Source organism: Anoplopoma fimbria, chromosome 5 (assembly GCF_027596085.1).
Source record: "Anoplopoma fimbria isolate UVic2021 breed Golden Eagle Sablefish chromosome 5, Afim_UVic_2022, whole genome shotgun sequence".
NCBI lineage: Eukaryota > Metazoa > Chordata > Actinopteri > Perciformes > Anoplopomatidae > Anoplopoma > Anoplopoma fimbria.
The window spans coordinates 6,920,133-6,935,507 of record NC_072453.1 but is presented as its reverse complement, the minus strand read 5'-3'; the positions used below and the strand labels follow the sequence as shown (position 1 = coordinate 6,935,507).

The window sequence follows — 15,375 nt, the reverse complement described above, 5'->3', positions numbered from 1 at the left end:
GGAGGAGTATATGATGTCATAACAGTGAGATGCCAGTTGCATGGGCTCGCTCCATTATAATGATAATGATACGCAGTGAAGGATTGTGTGCTTGCTTGTGTTTACCTGTCTGTCTCTCCACTTATTTACGTGCCATCTTTCTGTCTGTCTTCCTACTCAGACCCTCCAGACGCCCCCAGTGCAGTTCGCCTGTCTGTCAGCAGCAGCACCAGTCTAAGGGTGGACTTCCAGGAACCTCTCTGTGTCAACTCTGCTGTGGTAACCAAGTACAAAGGTCAGCCACCGCACTCGTCCCACCGCTTCAATTAGAACCATTTACTCAGTATAACTACATGTAAATCTCTGGTGCTGAATCAGATGCAGATGACAAGTGTTAATAGTACAAATGTCGTGGAGTCACCAGCATTTTTTGATACCAATTTTTTCTTAAGGTATATATTGAAGTTAAATAACATTTTTTTGTTTTTGTTTGTTTTTATTTGCAGTGAGCTGGAGCAATTCTCCATCCTTAAGTCCTTTGCTGGGTGAGATGGTGGTGGAGGACACCACTCTGCTACAGTGCAACATCACTGGACTCACTTCTGTAAGTTCTGCCAGAATCTCTGTCTCCACTATATAATTGACAGTCTGAACTGTTTTTCAGTAAGATGATTCAATCAGTAGGGAATCAGGTTGAATACAAAATACAGAAGTAAATCTCTCATACGTGTTGCTCTCAAAAGGTAACACCAGGAGCTACTGGACTAACATTACATTTGAAGCTTGTTTTAAGGGGTTTGGATAGAACATACATCCATGTGTTTTTATCCTCTCCTGCACATCACGCCATTTTTGTGTGAACCTATTGTCCTATAGTCCTTTTTTCTCCTCAGTCCCTAAGAACTACCAGATAAGAAGAATACATTCATGCATTATCTGATAGTTTATGGGTGACACAAAGCAACACAAAGAACCACTAAGCTAGCTTTTCCAGCTGTTGGTACTGACTGATTTAACATTTAGAAGCTATTCATCCACACGAAGGCCCCTGATTTTAATAACACGCAAGCTTTGCTTCAGTGACATATGAAGGCATTTCCCAAGTGACTCTTCTTTTATTACAAACATCAAACTTCACACACAGTCAACATCAATCCCAAATGATGGTGGGGGGGGGGGGGGTGAAAGACTTATGGCCCTGCTAAAAAGCACAATTGGAAAACACAGTTTATTTGTTATTTGTTGAAAGTCTTGGCTCCTGACCATTCATAAGCATTGCAAAACAGCCTCCAGGACGATGGAAGGAGCAGCTTGGTAGCCTGCCACCTGATTTATGTTTGGCATTTTTAAGCGGGCATGTAGACAAATGGACGCTCCACTGGTTGTTTGTTATTGTGTGAGAGAAATCCCCTCCCCCCCCCCGGTTAAGACCCCTGCTGCCAGCCAAAGCTCACTCCTGTCACATGACAGGGGTCAAGGCGAGGTCAGGAAGTGTCGGCGGCTGGTTTGATTGATCTGGCTGAGAAAGGAGAGACAGAGGCCTGCTGTCTGCAGACTGGGCACCGAGACAGACAGAGCATCCAGATAGACCCATCACCCTCTACACACACACACACACACACACACACACACACACACACACACACACACACACACACACACACACACACACACTGAAATGACGGCAGAAAGCGACCTAGCAGGAGACAAACAGATGCACTGAATCACACACATACATACACATACATATGTATATGGTGCCTTAACTGTCATGTGTCCTGTCCTTACAGGGGACCTATTACTACGTCCAGGTGTCAGCCTACAACATGAAGGGGTGGGGGCCTCTACTAGTTTCCATCCCTGCCTGCGCTGCACCTTCAAGTAAGTGTGAACTCATATGTGTGTGTGTTCATGTATGTGCCTAAGTATTACATAAAGCAAAACATAAAACTTCCAGTCCAACAAGAGCCCTGATGGCTTTTGGCTCCCCTCACTAACTTAACACCACTGAAAAATAGTTTTCACACAGAGCTCAGCTGCAAGATGTGTGAATATGCGTGGTGTGTGTGCATCTTGCATGAAAGATACAATCATTCATAGCTTTCCCACACATAAAGGGACTTGGACTTTGCGTAATTTCACATTTGATTTGATAAGTCCAACGTCATTCCGACGTTACTTTGACATCATTGCGGGACGACAGCTGTGTCCTCCGGGGCCAGCAGACCGGGTGGGTTTTGGGACCCCCTCTGTGGACGTCAGAGTGTGTAATCGTAGCCTCAGGATGCCGTTTGGGGCTGGCAGAAGAAGAAGATGCCCGGGTTCAGCCAAGAAGTTAACCGTGAAGTCATGTGAACAACAGCTGAAGTGTTGACTCACCAGAAAAACTCTGACCCTCTTTCTCTCTTTATCTATCTATCTATCTATCTATCTATCTATCTATCTATCTATCTATCTATCTATCTATCTATCTATCTATCTATCTATCTATCTATCTATCTATCTATCTATCTATCTGTCTGTCTGTCTGTCTGTCTGTCTATCTATATTTGAGGTTTTTATTTCTAAGACTTTAAAATGTTTTATTTGGTCAAATAGTATAATATGACATTTGCTGATTTGTAAGTAAATTAATGAATCCATGTGAAGGGATTCATTCAGTGTTTTGATTCATGAGCTGAGTTTGGTGATACTGTAGCTGTTTGTATGCAGCATGTTAAGTCTGTGCAGTCAGTACTCACCTACTGTGAGAGAGTGAACATAGGTACTGTGAGTGTGTTGGCGCACTCAGGGCACATCTGGGGAACACATGAACATGTTTGTCCTCATCAGCACACAGTGTTTTTCAGCAAGTGTGTGTTTGTGTGTGTGTGTGTGTGTGTGTGTCTTCATTTTAGGAGACTGGGCTTTCCCTCTCTTTTTTTTCTCTACTGTCCACCTCCCTCCCTCTCTCAGAGCTAATTTCGATGTTGCGTGTTTGTGTTTTCCATTTGGGCCTACCACTGGAAATATTTGCATGTCTGTGCTGTAGCACGCGGCGCGGCCCCAACAGTGGGGGCCTTATACCGGGCCGTGGACGCCCATTAAAGGGCCCGCTTGTCCTGTCGGGACAGGCACCTTTCCGGGAATAGAGCTCACCGTGTTTCAGCCCCAAGCGCCCTCCGGGGGCTCCAGGAGAGGGGTTGGGGTGGGGGTGACGGGGGCTGGGTGGTGGTTGATGATGGTAGGGGGCGGGTTATCGCTGACATGTCCTCCAGTGAGCAAAGCAAGGATGCTGACTTACTACCACAGCAGGCAGAAGGTGCTGAAGGATCGTTTTCTGCAGATATGGTGATCTATGAGTGTGTGTTTTAGTGCATATGATTAGGAAAAAAGAAACACACAGAAGAATAGAAACAGTCAGATGTAGAGGTTGTATTACTATAACTGTACTTCTAGAGTGTTTAACTCAAAGAAGCATAGCAGGTTGTGTGCTGTGTTACTCTATGTCACTGGGGCAGCCACACCATGTTTGTGTGTCTTTCTACATGTGCATGTTTGTGTGTGTGTGTGTGTGTGTGTGTGTGTGTGTGTGTGTGTGTGTGTGTGTGTGTGTGTGTGTGTGTGTGTGTGTGTGTGTGTGTGTGTGTGTGTGTGTGTGTGTATATGTGTGTGTTTGTGTGCATACTGACTGTTCTGAGCTCAAATGTGAGCAGAGCAGCCAGTAGCAGTGCTGCTCAGTAGGTCTGTCTGTCAGCCAACCACAGCTTTCTCACACTGGGGTGTGTGCTGTTTTCTATAGTACACATACAGGACCTGTTTGAGAAGCAGGCCATCTCACACACCTCACACTCCTACTATTGGAAGCCTCGGGAACAGGGCCAGCCCAAAAAATGTTGGGGTCCCAAGTAGAATTTGATTAACCCCCTCCCAATTTAACCAGACTAACCTCACATAGAGTCCCAGTGACGTATGTGTCAGCGCTGTATGGTCATACAATCGTGAAAGTGTCAGTTTAAGTCCAGTTTATTTCCATCTAACCAAAGATATTGCACCATGGTTCATAGATCCAGGTTCACCTATTTCAAATAAACCAAATACTCTTATTCAAACATTCCACTGTAAGCACAATCTGCATGCTTCCCCAGTAGCAGCCAGCCCTTAATAAAAATGTGACAAGGCTGACAAAATCGAAAAAAAAGAAAAGACTAACAGTGGTCAATGTTGGATGTTCCTTTATATATAGAAGAAGAATTAACTTCAGGACTGATCTACAATCAAATGAAGACTCTCTGAAAAACATTGCTCCACAGGGGAAAATATACAGGTCAAAGAAGGAGGTCTCTCTTTGTCCCAGTGCTCAAACTACCATTTAGGAGTGTTAGAAGTTTCATGATACGTACTGATGACCTAATACCCTGCGTTTGTGTTCGGAGAGCCAGTGTCCGGATCGGTCAGCGTCCTGTGAAGAACTACTGGTTGCCATGGTGTGTTTTAAGTGTGTGTGGCACAATGAGGCGACTGTTTGTTCAATCTTAACAACAATGGTGGCACCTAAAGAGATTAGCGTAGATGCTGCATGGCATCCAAACTAAAAAGAACCAGAGTATTTATCAATCGAAAGAACGGCACTGAAGGAATTTTCTAGTTGGAAAATATGTTTTTGCTTGTTTTTGCTTTTTGCCAGAGTTTGATTCCCAGATGTTTCTGAGTATTAAACCATCTGGTGTGTCAGTTTAAGGATTCATGCCCAGTGGACCAAAGATGTTTATACAAAGTTTTATAAAAATTCATCCAATAGTTCTATAGTATAGTATTTCAATCTGGATTAAAGTGGTGAACTGACAGACAAACACTGCTGTCCTGAGCTATGCTTTGCTTCTCCATCATAAATGCAGATTATAGCTGAAGAGACCTGTCTAGATATCTTAAATCAGCACTATGACTGTTGATTAATGCGCAACACTGCATGTTCACTTTTCTAATGTCATCTTTCTCACCTTTGTCTTCAGGTTGGAGGGATATCGATGGCCGTGCTCCCCGTCAGAGAGGCCAGAAGGAGGCACTAGACCAGCTACTCGGGCAAATAAAAGAAGCTCACCGCCACTGTGTCTGCCATGGTACCAACAACTTTTTGATCCATTTGGTGGGCTTGTTAACCTAAAAGCCTTAACAGTAATATGAAAGCGTTAACGTTTCACATGGCTGACACCGGTTGAAACCCAAACCTTGTATTGATAGCGACCTGCTGTACTCTGCATAGGAGCACATGTTATATCACACTAGATGTTTTAAACTGCCATTGGGTTTAGCTATGGAATTACACGCATTCATTTCTTAGGTAGAACTTGAAAGTACATGACCTTAAGATCAGTTTTTCGTTCTGGTGTCAGCTGGAGTAAAGTAGCTGAAATGCACCCTGATCTGTGCTATGAGCTCCTGACATAAACCTGAGAGGCGTTCACTGCGCCTGTCACATTTTAAACAAACACATCAGACTTTTTCAGCCACCGTCGAGTTCGTGTTTCAGGAAAATTCTCGTTTAAAACAAACACAAACACGAGCAACGGACAGTTCAACGCACAGGTGTAACACGTCTCACCAATTGCTGTGTTTCATCTCACGTTGACGGACACTTTACAATCTCGGGCACGACAAGTACTTTGGGGGCCGTACACCCTAAGACAGCATGCCACCTCAAAAATAATACCCTCCCCTCTGTCTCAACAACGGCCCCCCCACACACACACACACACTTTTACATCTTTCCATGACTCAGCCCTTCCTCTGTTGAATACCTCTCTCTCTCTCTCTCTCTCTCTGTGTGACAAAATGCAGATCAACTTCTCTCACACTCAGGCTGTTTATATCCCCAAACACTGCCGGCTGTAAGCTGCTCCCATAAGTGTCAAAACCTGTCCACACTGACTCTTTTACATGACGGCAAACTGCATTTAGCATTGAGCGAGTTGTCTCTCTTTTTTTTCTTTCTCTCGTACACCCACACGCCCAAACACACTCACCCACTTACTATTGTCCACTGTGGCCAGACCATATTTGCAATGGGGCGAGACGCAATATAATAGTCAGTATTGAGTGGCTCTCGGTTCTTCAGACGGCGACTGATTGAGCTCGAGAGTTCAGGCACGGTAGCCAAGGTGGCGTGTCCCGGGGTCATGTTTGTTATTCCTGTGTGAGACGAGTCCCGGGCTGGAGTCGGGAGAGGGCATAAATTAACACTGACTACTGCTGCCCCCCCTCCAGCCCTCCACCCCCCACAGCCCGCCAGGCGTCCTGTCTACTGTCCATACATATACACATATAAAGATAGACAGGCACACACATAGATACACATGTACATGAAACAGACACAAATATTCAAGTACATGCTCTCCCTTTCAGCTCCGACTCGCTCTCCCCCATGTCCATGTACGCACCTCCGTCGCAGCCCGGCTTATAGCCCACGCCACATTCTCCCCCTTGTCCAAACACTATTAATTAAACTGTGAAAGAGGCCTTGACTAACACAGGCACCCCAGCAGTCAGCCCCACTTGTCTGTCTTACTCAGTGTCAAACACGGACCGAGGCCAGGAGGACCAGAGCCGAACAGACCCGCGTGTAAAGAGAAATTAGGGGAGGTGAGAGGGGTCGAGGGGGGCTGTTTTTTTCTTAATGCTCCAACTCGACTCGTCCACCTGAAGGGAGGTTTTTTTCGGGTCCTGAATGGGGGGATTTATTGACTTTAAGTGGCCCGGGGCTGGAGTAAGATCACCTGGGAGGGGAGGAGAGGGAATCTGTGGAGGGTTTGGGACTCAGGGTTTCTAATGAGTTGGGAGGTGCGTTATCTCACCAACAGGCGCCCACACAAACACACACACATGCATATATACACACACCTCCCTCTCTCGCCTCCAACCCCCTCCAGGCCCACTAAAAATAAACATGTCCCCACAGACTTAACTGACCTCCCTGTCAGTGAGTGGCAAAGGGTTAAAACACATACAGAGACACACACACAAATTACTGCAGCTCCTTGGCTCGCCTCGTAAGGCTGTAGCTCAAGACATGCCATGGTCCAGCAGTTTTAGTATGTGCAGGTAAACACACACACACATACATATACACAAAGTTAGTGTCCCTCTGGGACCGGAGAGCTAGCGGTTCCCTCAAGGCCCATAGTCTGCTGTTGGCAGCCAGCATGCCAGTCAAATGGTGTCGCGCCACTGGAGCGCATGAAACGTCGAAAAACATTCCACTCCGACCGCGTTGTTGGACGTGTCAGGTTTGTTGTCAATTAGGTAACGGCCTGTCAGTGGAAGAGATGTTTCTCCAGTTTGTCAGGACCGAGGTATTCATTGGTGTTAGCAAGAAAAACCGACAACCAATCAGAGTGATGCCACGGTTTTTCACAAGTGCGTTGACTTTCAGCATTAAGCAGGACCATCAGAATATTCATTCAAAAGTGATCTGACTGATTTATTCTGTTGCTCATAATTAACAAATCGTCTTTTCTTGTCTCTGTCTTGTCCACACAGAACAGTGTAAAGCTCCAACGCAAGGGAGGAAGCACTCGGTATCCAAAAGCCTGCGCCACCTCTTCCAACCCACCAGCAAATTTGTTAAAAGCTTGAAAAGGTAGATGCTCTGTTGACCTTGATGCTGGAGTTGTGTAATATGATAAAAAAAAGTTTATTTGTGTATTGCAATTGTTATGTTTTATTTGTCATAATTATATCCTTTATTCGTGGTTAAATATACCATTGATGTCATGGTTTTCATGGCATAAACTAGCTTTTGGGTCGAATAATCACATTTTTAATGATATGTAGACATTTTGATATTTTTTCCTTTGAGAATGTACTTTAATTCCACTCCATCAAACTTAAAACACCTTCAGACACCAAGGACATATAGCAGAAAGGTGATTCTGCCTAACATGTGTACTTTTTCTTTGTTCCTGTCCAGAGGTCTCTATCTGACATCCATACTCTACAGAGATGACAATGTGTTGGTGACTCCAGAGGACCAGATTCCTATCGTAGAGGTGGAAGATTCCTACTCCAGCTCCCTTATGCAGGACTTCCTCTGGTTTACCAAGGTAGACAAAGAAAAAATAACTTTTATATATTTCTCAGATAACTTATGACCCACTGCAAACCCATGAATACAATCGTCATATAACTACATAAAAAGTGATTTAACTGCCAAACAGGAATCATTTATTGAATACAATTATGCACGAAGTATTGTTTTTGCAGTATTGTACATGGAAACATTACCACAAACATTGTCGCTAACAAATGATTACATTATCCATCGGTTATTAATATTCTCACAGTAGATTATAAGATAATGTTTTGCTGTGCATTTGAAAAAGTTGTTGTATGTATTAATACAATCAATGGTCCAGGTCTCCTATCTATGGGAGGAGATTCCCTGGCTGCAGCAGTGTCTGAGCCCTTCACAGTCATCCTGTTCCTGCACTCTGCAGACACGACTCAAGATGCTGCAGGCTGTCTCCCAACTACAGGTATTAAAATGCTGAGTGGACTATTGGGACTATGGCTGTGTAATTTATATTGTGGTGGTTTTGGTAACTATGACCTTGTGACCTCTAGGTCTGAACATTTCGATCTATACCCACTTTCGTCATTCTGCAGCAAACAGAGATAAAGCATGTGTAGCAAAATGATCATCTGTCATCTTTCCTCAGGGAATGCTGGGAACCCAGGACCTTGGTCAGGTGTATTTTGAGCCAATCAAAGACAAGCATGGTAACGCCCTGCTGGTGCTCCTCAAGGACATGAATGCCTGTCCAAACCTGGATGGGGTTCGCTGGACGCAGCTTTGCAAACTGCAGCTCCAACGCAAGTCCATCTCGTCCCCTGAAGAGCCCACGGCCTTGGACATGCTGCTCATCACACTCCACGTGAGTCCTACAGGATTGGTCATTTTTGTCAGTTTTGGGAAATTTAATTTTTTGCCTTTTTTGTTTTGGAGACAGGCTGCTTCCACATCAGTTAAGAATGGTCAGAGGGTTTGTCAGCAGTGGTTGTGGTTTTTATCGGGCTCATTCTCTGCATTTGTTCGTTACCCGGAGATTTAGCAAGATGAAACAGTGTTGTGTGAGGCACTTTGTCAACAACAAAATGACCCCTAAAAACCACTGGAAGACATTTATCTATTGGTATCGCTCTAATGTTTTTAAACTCTCGTTCACCAAAACCAGTAAACATGAGGCTCCATGGCTGAAACATTAGGAATGCAAATGTGCTTCCAATTACGAGTGCTGCTTGTGCAGACGCTCTTTATTTAGACCTACATTAATCATCATGACTCTCTTCTTCCATTTGTCCCCTTCTTTGTAGAGACACATTGAAAGGACAAATTAATTAAAAGCCAGCTTTCAGGTCAAATCTTGGATCCATGCCAACCTAACATTAATTTAAATTATCTCAGTCACTTTATTTTTGACAGCTGCTCATTCAGGCAGTGGAAATTGGAAGGTTGTATTTCAATTTCAGCATTGTCGACCTGACGAGGATAATGTTGCTAATTATTGATGTTTTGTAACTAATGCTGTGAGGCTGTTTTGCTCAGAACGATCAAAATCTGGAACCAAACCACAAGTTGATTTTGTCTATATAGCCCGGTAAACTTGATACCATTGCTGCAATGCTGTTTTGTCTCCAGTGTAAGTTGGTTTGGCCTTGTGGTTCCAAAACAATAGTAGAAACTCCCTTTGGCAAAACCACAATTCACTGAAATATTTGTTTTGTGGCCAGTTATGAACAAATTGTATGATGAAATACATAAAAATGTGCTGAGGGGCTATTTTGCCGTGCTGACTTCCACTTTAAACATGTTGGAACAACTTTAGCCTGGAGTCTCTCAAGGACTAACAACAGCAAAAGATGAAAACAAGAGACAAAATTAGAATCAGAGTCACCACACAATCATCCCCCGTCAACAATAACATACCGTCCTCTTACTAAGTCTCTCTCCACCTGCTGTTCCCAGGAGAAGCTGGCGTATCACAGGCGGAGCAGGAAGATGTTGTCACCAGGCTTATACCTGGGCTACCTGAAGCTGTGTACATCAGTGGAGCAGATCAGAGCGCTGGTGCCCCAGAAACTCCCCAACGTCCTCTGTCACACCAAGATTCGAGACAACAGCAACGTGTCCAGGTGGGGATCATATGCCACTTAATGTAGGTCTTTGGTATGTGGGTTTGGGATGGGCGTGAGGTTCAGTGGATCAGCTTTGACTCTGGATTTTTGTAAACGGCCGAGACTGAAATTTAAGGGTTTTGACTAGAAACGTGACGATTGAGGCAAAATAATGACAAAGATACCTGTGATGTGGATTAATGATGTATTCAACGTGTGTGTCATTTCAGAGAGGAGTGGCAGTGGCTGCAGGCTCTCAGCTCTCTGGAGGAGGCGTTGGAAATGGACAACGAAGAACAGAGTGCTCCACATCGCCTCCTACAGGACCTGCGCAGCGCCATTAAAGACCTGTTGGCTCACATCAATGTCCTTGGCCATCAGGTCAGAGTGAATCTGAAACACTTTGTATCTTTGTCCATTACCAAACTATTCTACAGTCAGATTTAGAGCCATTTCTTTACCAAATGCAAAAAAAATATGTTTTGCGTTGTCTGACTTTGACTGATATCATGGAACCAGATGAAACTAGATAGAAAGATTTCCAGCCAAGTTCCAGAGGCAAGCAGTAGCAGGAGCTCAAAGCAGTGAACTTGATTCCAATGGATATTCAGCCAGTTCTGGTTAGACCACTAATCGTACATGATTTCTGTAAAAGAACATGGTTTGAATTCCAGCACAATGGCAATCATTGTCCATTTGACTCTAACCTTTTACCACCCACTGAACCAAGCACTGTCGGATATATATATATATATATATATATATATATATATATATATATATATATATATATATATATATATATATATATATATATAGGAGACTGCTACAAGAATATATATATACATATATTTATGAAGACAATCATCAAAATGTGGAGCTAAAACCGTTATTTGTTTCCAGATGTTTAAAAAGGTTTAGAAACAACAAATGTGGGTTTGGCAGTAAGATATTTTGCTCTTGACCTGCTCCACAAAATAGCCCAACAGTGTATTAGTGTTATGCAACAAACCCCTAATTATAACAACCCATCCGGTTGCCATATTTCTTACTTCTGGTTTCCACTATTGGAGTTGGAGCCTCCAGTACTATTTTCAAGACACTTAAATGAGTGAAAAACTGACTTCATGGTGGCCTAGCTGCCTCTGATCCATATCCTGCAACTGGGACCTCCATGCTTTCAATGCAACTAGGGACAGACTCTTTACTTCTATCTACTTCTTCTAAAAAGAGCATTGTATTTAACTGATAGATTTGAGTGGATGCGATTTCAGTATTCTTTTACTGCTTTAAGGTTAGACTTCCTTAAATGGACTCCTCTGGTTCTGAGTGTGAAGATCACCTGTTTCTGTGTGTCCAGGTGCAGGACTTCCGTATCTACAGCCAGGAAGTGGTGGAGTTTGGGGAGAAAGTTTCCTTCCTGCTTCTCCTGCCACCTTCAGATGAAGTGTGCACAGCTCCTGGTCAGAATAACCCGTATTCCCCTCGCTCTGGCTTCCTCACCCTGCCCCTACAGATCTTTGAACTGGGTCAGTATATCAGATTTTTGGCAGAAATGGGAATTCTGTCACCAGCTGCTGTTTCCAAATCTATATGCTCCTCCTGTGTTTACTGGCACAGTGTTTTACGTTTTTTTCCCCCTTTCTCCCACAGTCCACTTTAATGCCTATAGCCCCAGTTTCATTGGCCAGTACTGCAGAGTATCGGCTTTGCTGGAACTGGAGTCCCTCATGTCCCAGCAGGCCCTAAGGGAGGCCTTCTCTGAGGCCGAGCTCCTCGCTGCTAAGAAGAAACACCAGCAGGTCCAGGATCACATCCAGGTAACATAACATATATATATATATATATATATATATATTATATTATTATATATTTTTTTTTTTATTTTTATTTATTTTTTTCACATACTACTGCAACATCAAACAAGTGTTGGGATTATGTACTATAAAACTATTATTAACGTGGGGAATGGAATCAAATTAATCCAATAATCGATGATTTTTTGTTGACTTTCCAACAGCAAATGGAGGAGGTGTGGCGTGACGCGAGGTGGATCATGGACGCCCTGCAGTACGCCCGCTACAAGCAACCAACAGGAGGCATCTCCATAAACTGTATAATTGACTTCTCCAAGGAGGTGTTGCCCGACAAGCTTCCCTCCACGTCCTCTCAGCCGGACTTCATGCCCTCGCCCATGCCTTCACCCGAACCCTGCCACAAGCACTCAGGTCTGAATCAACTCTTGCAGCAGAAAACATGGAGGTTATATGACACTGTTAGTCATGTAGGATTCCATAGGCAACTAAGAAACTACCTACCTAACCCTAACTTACTCCCTCCTACATACTATCATTACAGTATAAGTACAAGCCCTTTTTCTCACATTCTGCAGATTTTGCCGGACTATCAGACGAGGAGGGCTCCTCTGAAGTCTTCCTCACCACCGACAGCGACTACGACTCCAGCCGAGCCCAGAGTCCCCGTGAGCTGGACCTGCTGCCCCCCTCGCCCCTCTCATCTTCCGCGCCACTGGAGCCCCGCGGTTTCCTGCGTAGTGACGGGAGCGGCTCCGGCGGAGGGATGTGTCTCGGCGGGGGCGGACGCGTGGCGGGGGCGCTAAGGGACTCCACGCCGGACGTCCTCCAGGCCTCGGAGCCACAGCGCGGGAGAGAAGGTGAGCGGTGTGGCGGAGGGGTTAGGTGCGGAGTGGAAAGGCGGAGGGGGGGCCCGGAGCTTTTTGACAGTGACTTCATCCTGCCCAGCAGGCAGATCGAGCTGCTGCACATCACAGAGAAGAGACAGGCCTTCTGTGTGAGAACCAGCAGCCTGGAGTTCCCCTCCACCACATCACCCCACCAGACTTACTCCTACCACACCACATGCGCCTCGCCCTCCACCTCGCCACAGCAGAGGTGTCACAGGCCCTCGTCAGTGGACCGCTGCTGCTCGGCCGAGCGCTGCCTACCGCAGCTTCCACCAGCGCGAACTTTATCGGAGGACAGCGGCACGCAGAGACTCTCCTCGCCATCACCCGCCACCTTCAGGAAAAGCTGTCACGCCACACTCAGAGTGTACCCACAGTATCGCACAGGCCTGCCTAAGGAGACCAGTGTGAAGGTATAGATCCGTCTTGACACGATGAAGCAGTTCACCTTTAATCTGTTGTTGTGTTTGAAACACTATTCCAATCTTCTCCTCCTGTGTTTCAGCTCTGTGTAACTCCAGGAACGTCAGCGCGGGAGATGGTCCAGCTAGTGGTGCAGGAGATGAACATGGTGTCGCGGCGCATGCTGGGTAGCAGCGGAGGCGGTGATGAACAGGAGCAGTGTGCGTACTACAGTCCTGAACAGTTGAAGCACTTTGGCCTCGTGCTAGTTGTGGACAACAGAGAAAAGTGGCTTCAGGATGATTTCTGTCCCCTGGAGCTCCAAAACCCCTGGCTCAGGGGCAAACTGTGCGTTCGCATTAAGGAGTATTCACCACTAGCGCTCAAACACAGCCGGGCCACCACAGTGTGAAACCTCCACAAGAGAAAATGAGATTGAGAAAACGAGTTAAGAGTTTATGCCAGATGCTCTTTGGATAGATGTGTATGGAAATGAAGGAACTGTTACATTTGTAAAAACAGGCTCCTTAACTCTATTTTCTCTCTAAGTGTGGTGTTCCGGTCAACAACTGCAGCTACAACATGTCTATTTTCTGCTGTGTTCTTGTTATCTGAAACTTTCCATGATATATATTTTCTTTTTTATGAACATCAGAGAACACCATATGGACACCAAATGATCAAAATGGAACAATGAGAAAATACATTTCGGTGCTGTCAGAAATCATTTGTGGAAATTATTGTGATGCCGAGCAAGATTAATGGAGCGTCACTTCGGCTTCTGGCACGATTGACGGCGCATTGGGCTACACACGTTGCCAAAACGACATTGGGCAGCATCATCCTGCCCAGCCACACGCGGGCACGGCTTTTGCTATGAACTCTCTCATTGTGTCATTCCCAAAGAGCTGTCGGCTGCAGCCGCCCGGCCCCATGTTCCCAGGATGTGGGCTCTGGACCCGACCCAGAGGCCAGGAAGGACGGGAGAAGTACAGAGGGGGGCTGGCGTCTCCGCTTGAGGACGCTATCGGCCTGATGATTTGGCCCGTCAGCCTGTCACTCAACTGCTCTTGGCCACTGTACTGTCGGGTAGCGAAGCAGCCAAGTACGGGAGAGAGAGCTTGATAGAGAGTGAGAGCGAGAGAGGAGGAGGAGGAGGATGAAGGTTGCATCCTTTAGAACCTGGCACTGGTTCTCTGGTGCTCTTTTTCTCCTTTGTGCAGCAACAAAATCTCTGTATAGTAGACTCAGTCGTAGTGTAGCTAACACACACTCATGTTGTGAAGTAACACAAAATAAAACCAGCTGATTTGGATTTTCACAACAGAGAAAACACAAGCAATACCTTCAGTTGTTTTTTTTCTAATAGATGGGGAAAAAAAGCATGTTAACCTTCCAGAATTGTGCTGAGTACGTCTGAAGTACTGTAGTTCATGCTGTGCTAAAAGTTAACCAGTTCAGTGTTTTGTTGTGTTTGGTTCAGTGGTATTCCCAGATGCATCAGAAAGTGGTGCCCACCAGTCTAGAGCAGAGTCCCAAAGGGATCCTAGTGTGAGAGGGATGACTCTAGTTGTTAAGAGGCCGCTGTTTGTTAGCAAAGTGACATATCGGACAATCCAGACTTTAAATTGAGTTATAAATGCAAGGACTTAACTATATGATGAGATGGTTAAAAATACATTTCAGCCCATGAACAAACTGCTACGACCTGCAATGTGCAAAATGTTGAATGTAAAAACAATAATTATGAGAGAAACTCCAGACGCACACACAGCTAGGTGTTTTAATCGTGATGGAATTATATCAATTATGATAATTTATGCAAACATCACTTGTAGTTAATCAGATTTAATCTAAAGATCAATCAACAAAACATCAATAAACATTTGTTTTTATTATTATTATTATTTATCATTTCCTACCTACTACTTGAGAATATAATCTCATCAAACAACATTGTCAAACCAGCAGTCAGTGTGGTCGATTAGTTAGCATTGTAATAGCTCACACTGCCAATTTGCAGTAAACGTGCTAGCAGTGCTAGCTTGTCTACCCTGATGTTTGCCTTGCAGGTCTAAGCGCTCAGTCAACAGTTTCTAGTATGTCGATTACATCAAATACCAAAACACTGATGCCCGTAT

General features: G+C 44.8%; 1 protein-coding gene across 1 annotated transcript in view; it reads left to right on the top strand.

The window, feature by feature from the left end:
* LOC129091783 (ankyrin repeat and fibronectin type-III domain-containing protein 1) overlaps positions 1-14,789 on the top strand; it is a 33,156-nt gene extending 18,367 nt beyond the window's left edge. Inside the window, exons 6-22 of the mRNA XM_054599478.1 lie at positions 161-274; positions 486-583; positions 1,770-1,860; positions 4,971-5,078; positions 7,495-7,594; positions 7,925-8,057; positions 8,370-8,489; positions 8,673-8,888; positions 9,980-10,146; positions 10,359-10,509; positions 11,489-11,657; positions 11,782-11,948; positions 12,149-12,356; positions 12,521-13,245; positions 13,338-13,640; positions 14,141-14,323; positions 14,718-14,789. Of these exons, the coding sequence (XP_054455453.1) occupies positions 161-274; positions 486-583; positions 1,770-1,860; positions 4,971-5,078; positions 7,495-7,594; positions 7,925-8,057; positions 8,370-8,489; positions 8,673-8,888; positions 9,980-10,146; positions 10,359-10,509; positions 11,489-11,657; positions 11,782-11,948; positions 12,149-12,356; positions 12,521-13,245; positions 13,338-13,640; positions 14,141-14,323; positions 14,718-14,789 (3,125 nt within the window). The remainder of the gene's footprint in view (positions 1-160; positions 275-485; positions 584-1,769; positions 1,861-4,970; positions 5,079-7,494; positions 7,595-7,924; positions 8,058-8,369; positions 8,490-8,672; positions 8,889-9,979; positions 10,147-10,358; positions 10,510-11,488; positions 11,658-11,781; positions 11,949-12,148; positions 12,357-12,520; positions 13,246-13,337; positions 13,641-14,140; positions 14,324-14,717) is intronic.
* The last annotated feature ends 586 nt before the right edge of the window (positions 14,790-15,375 follow it).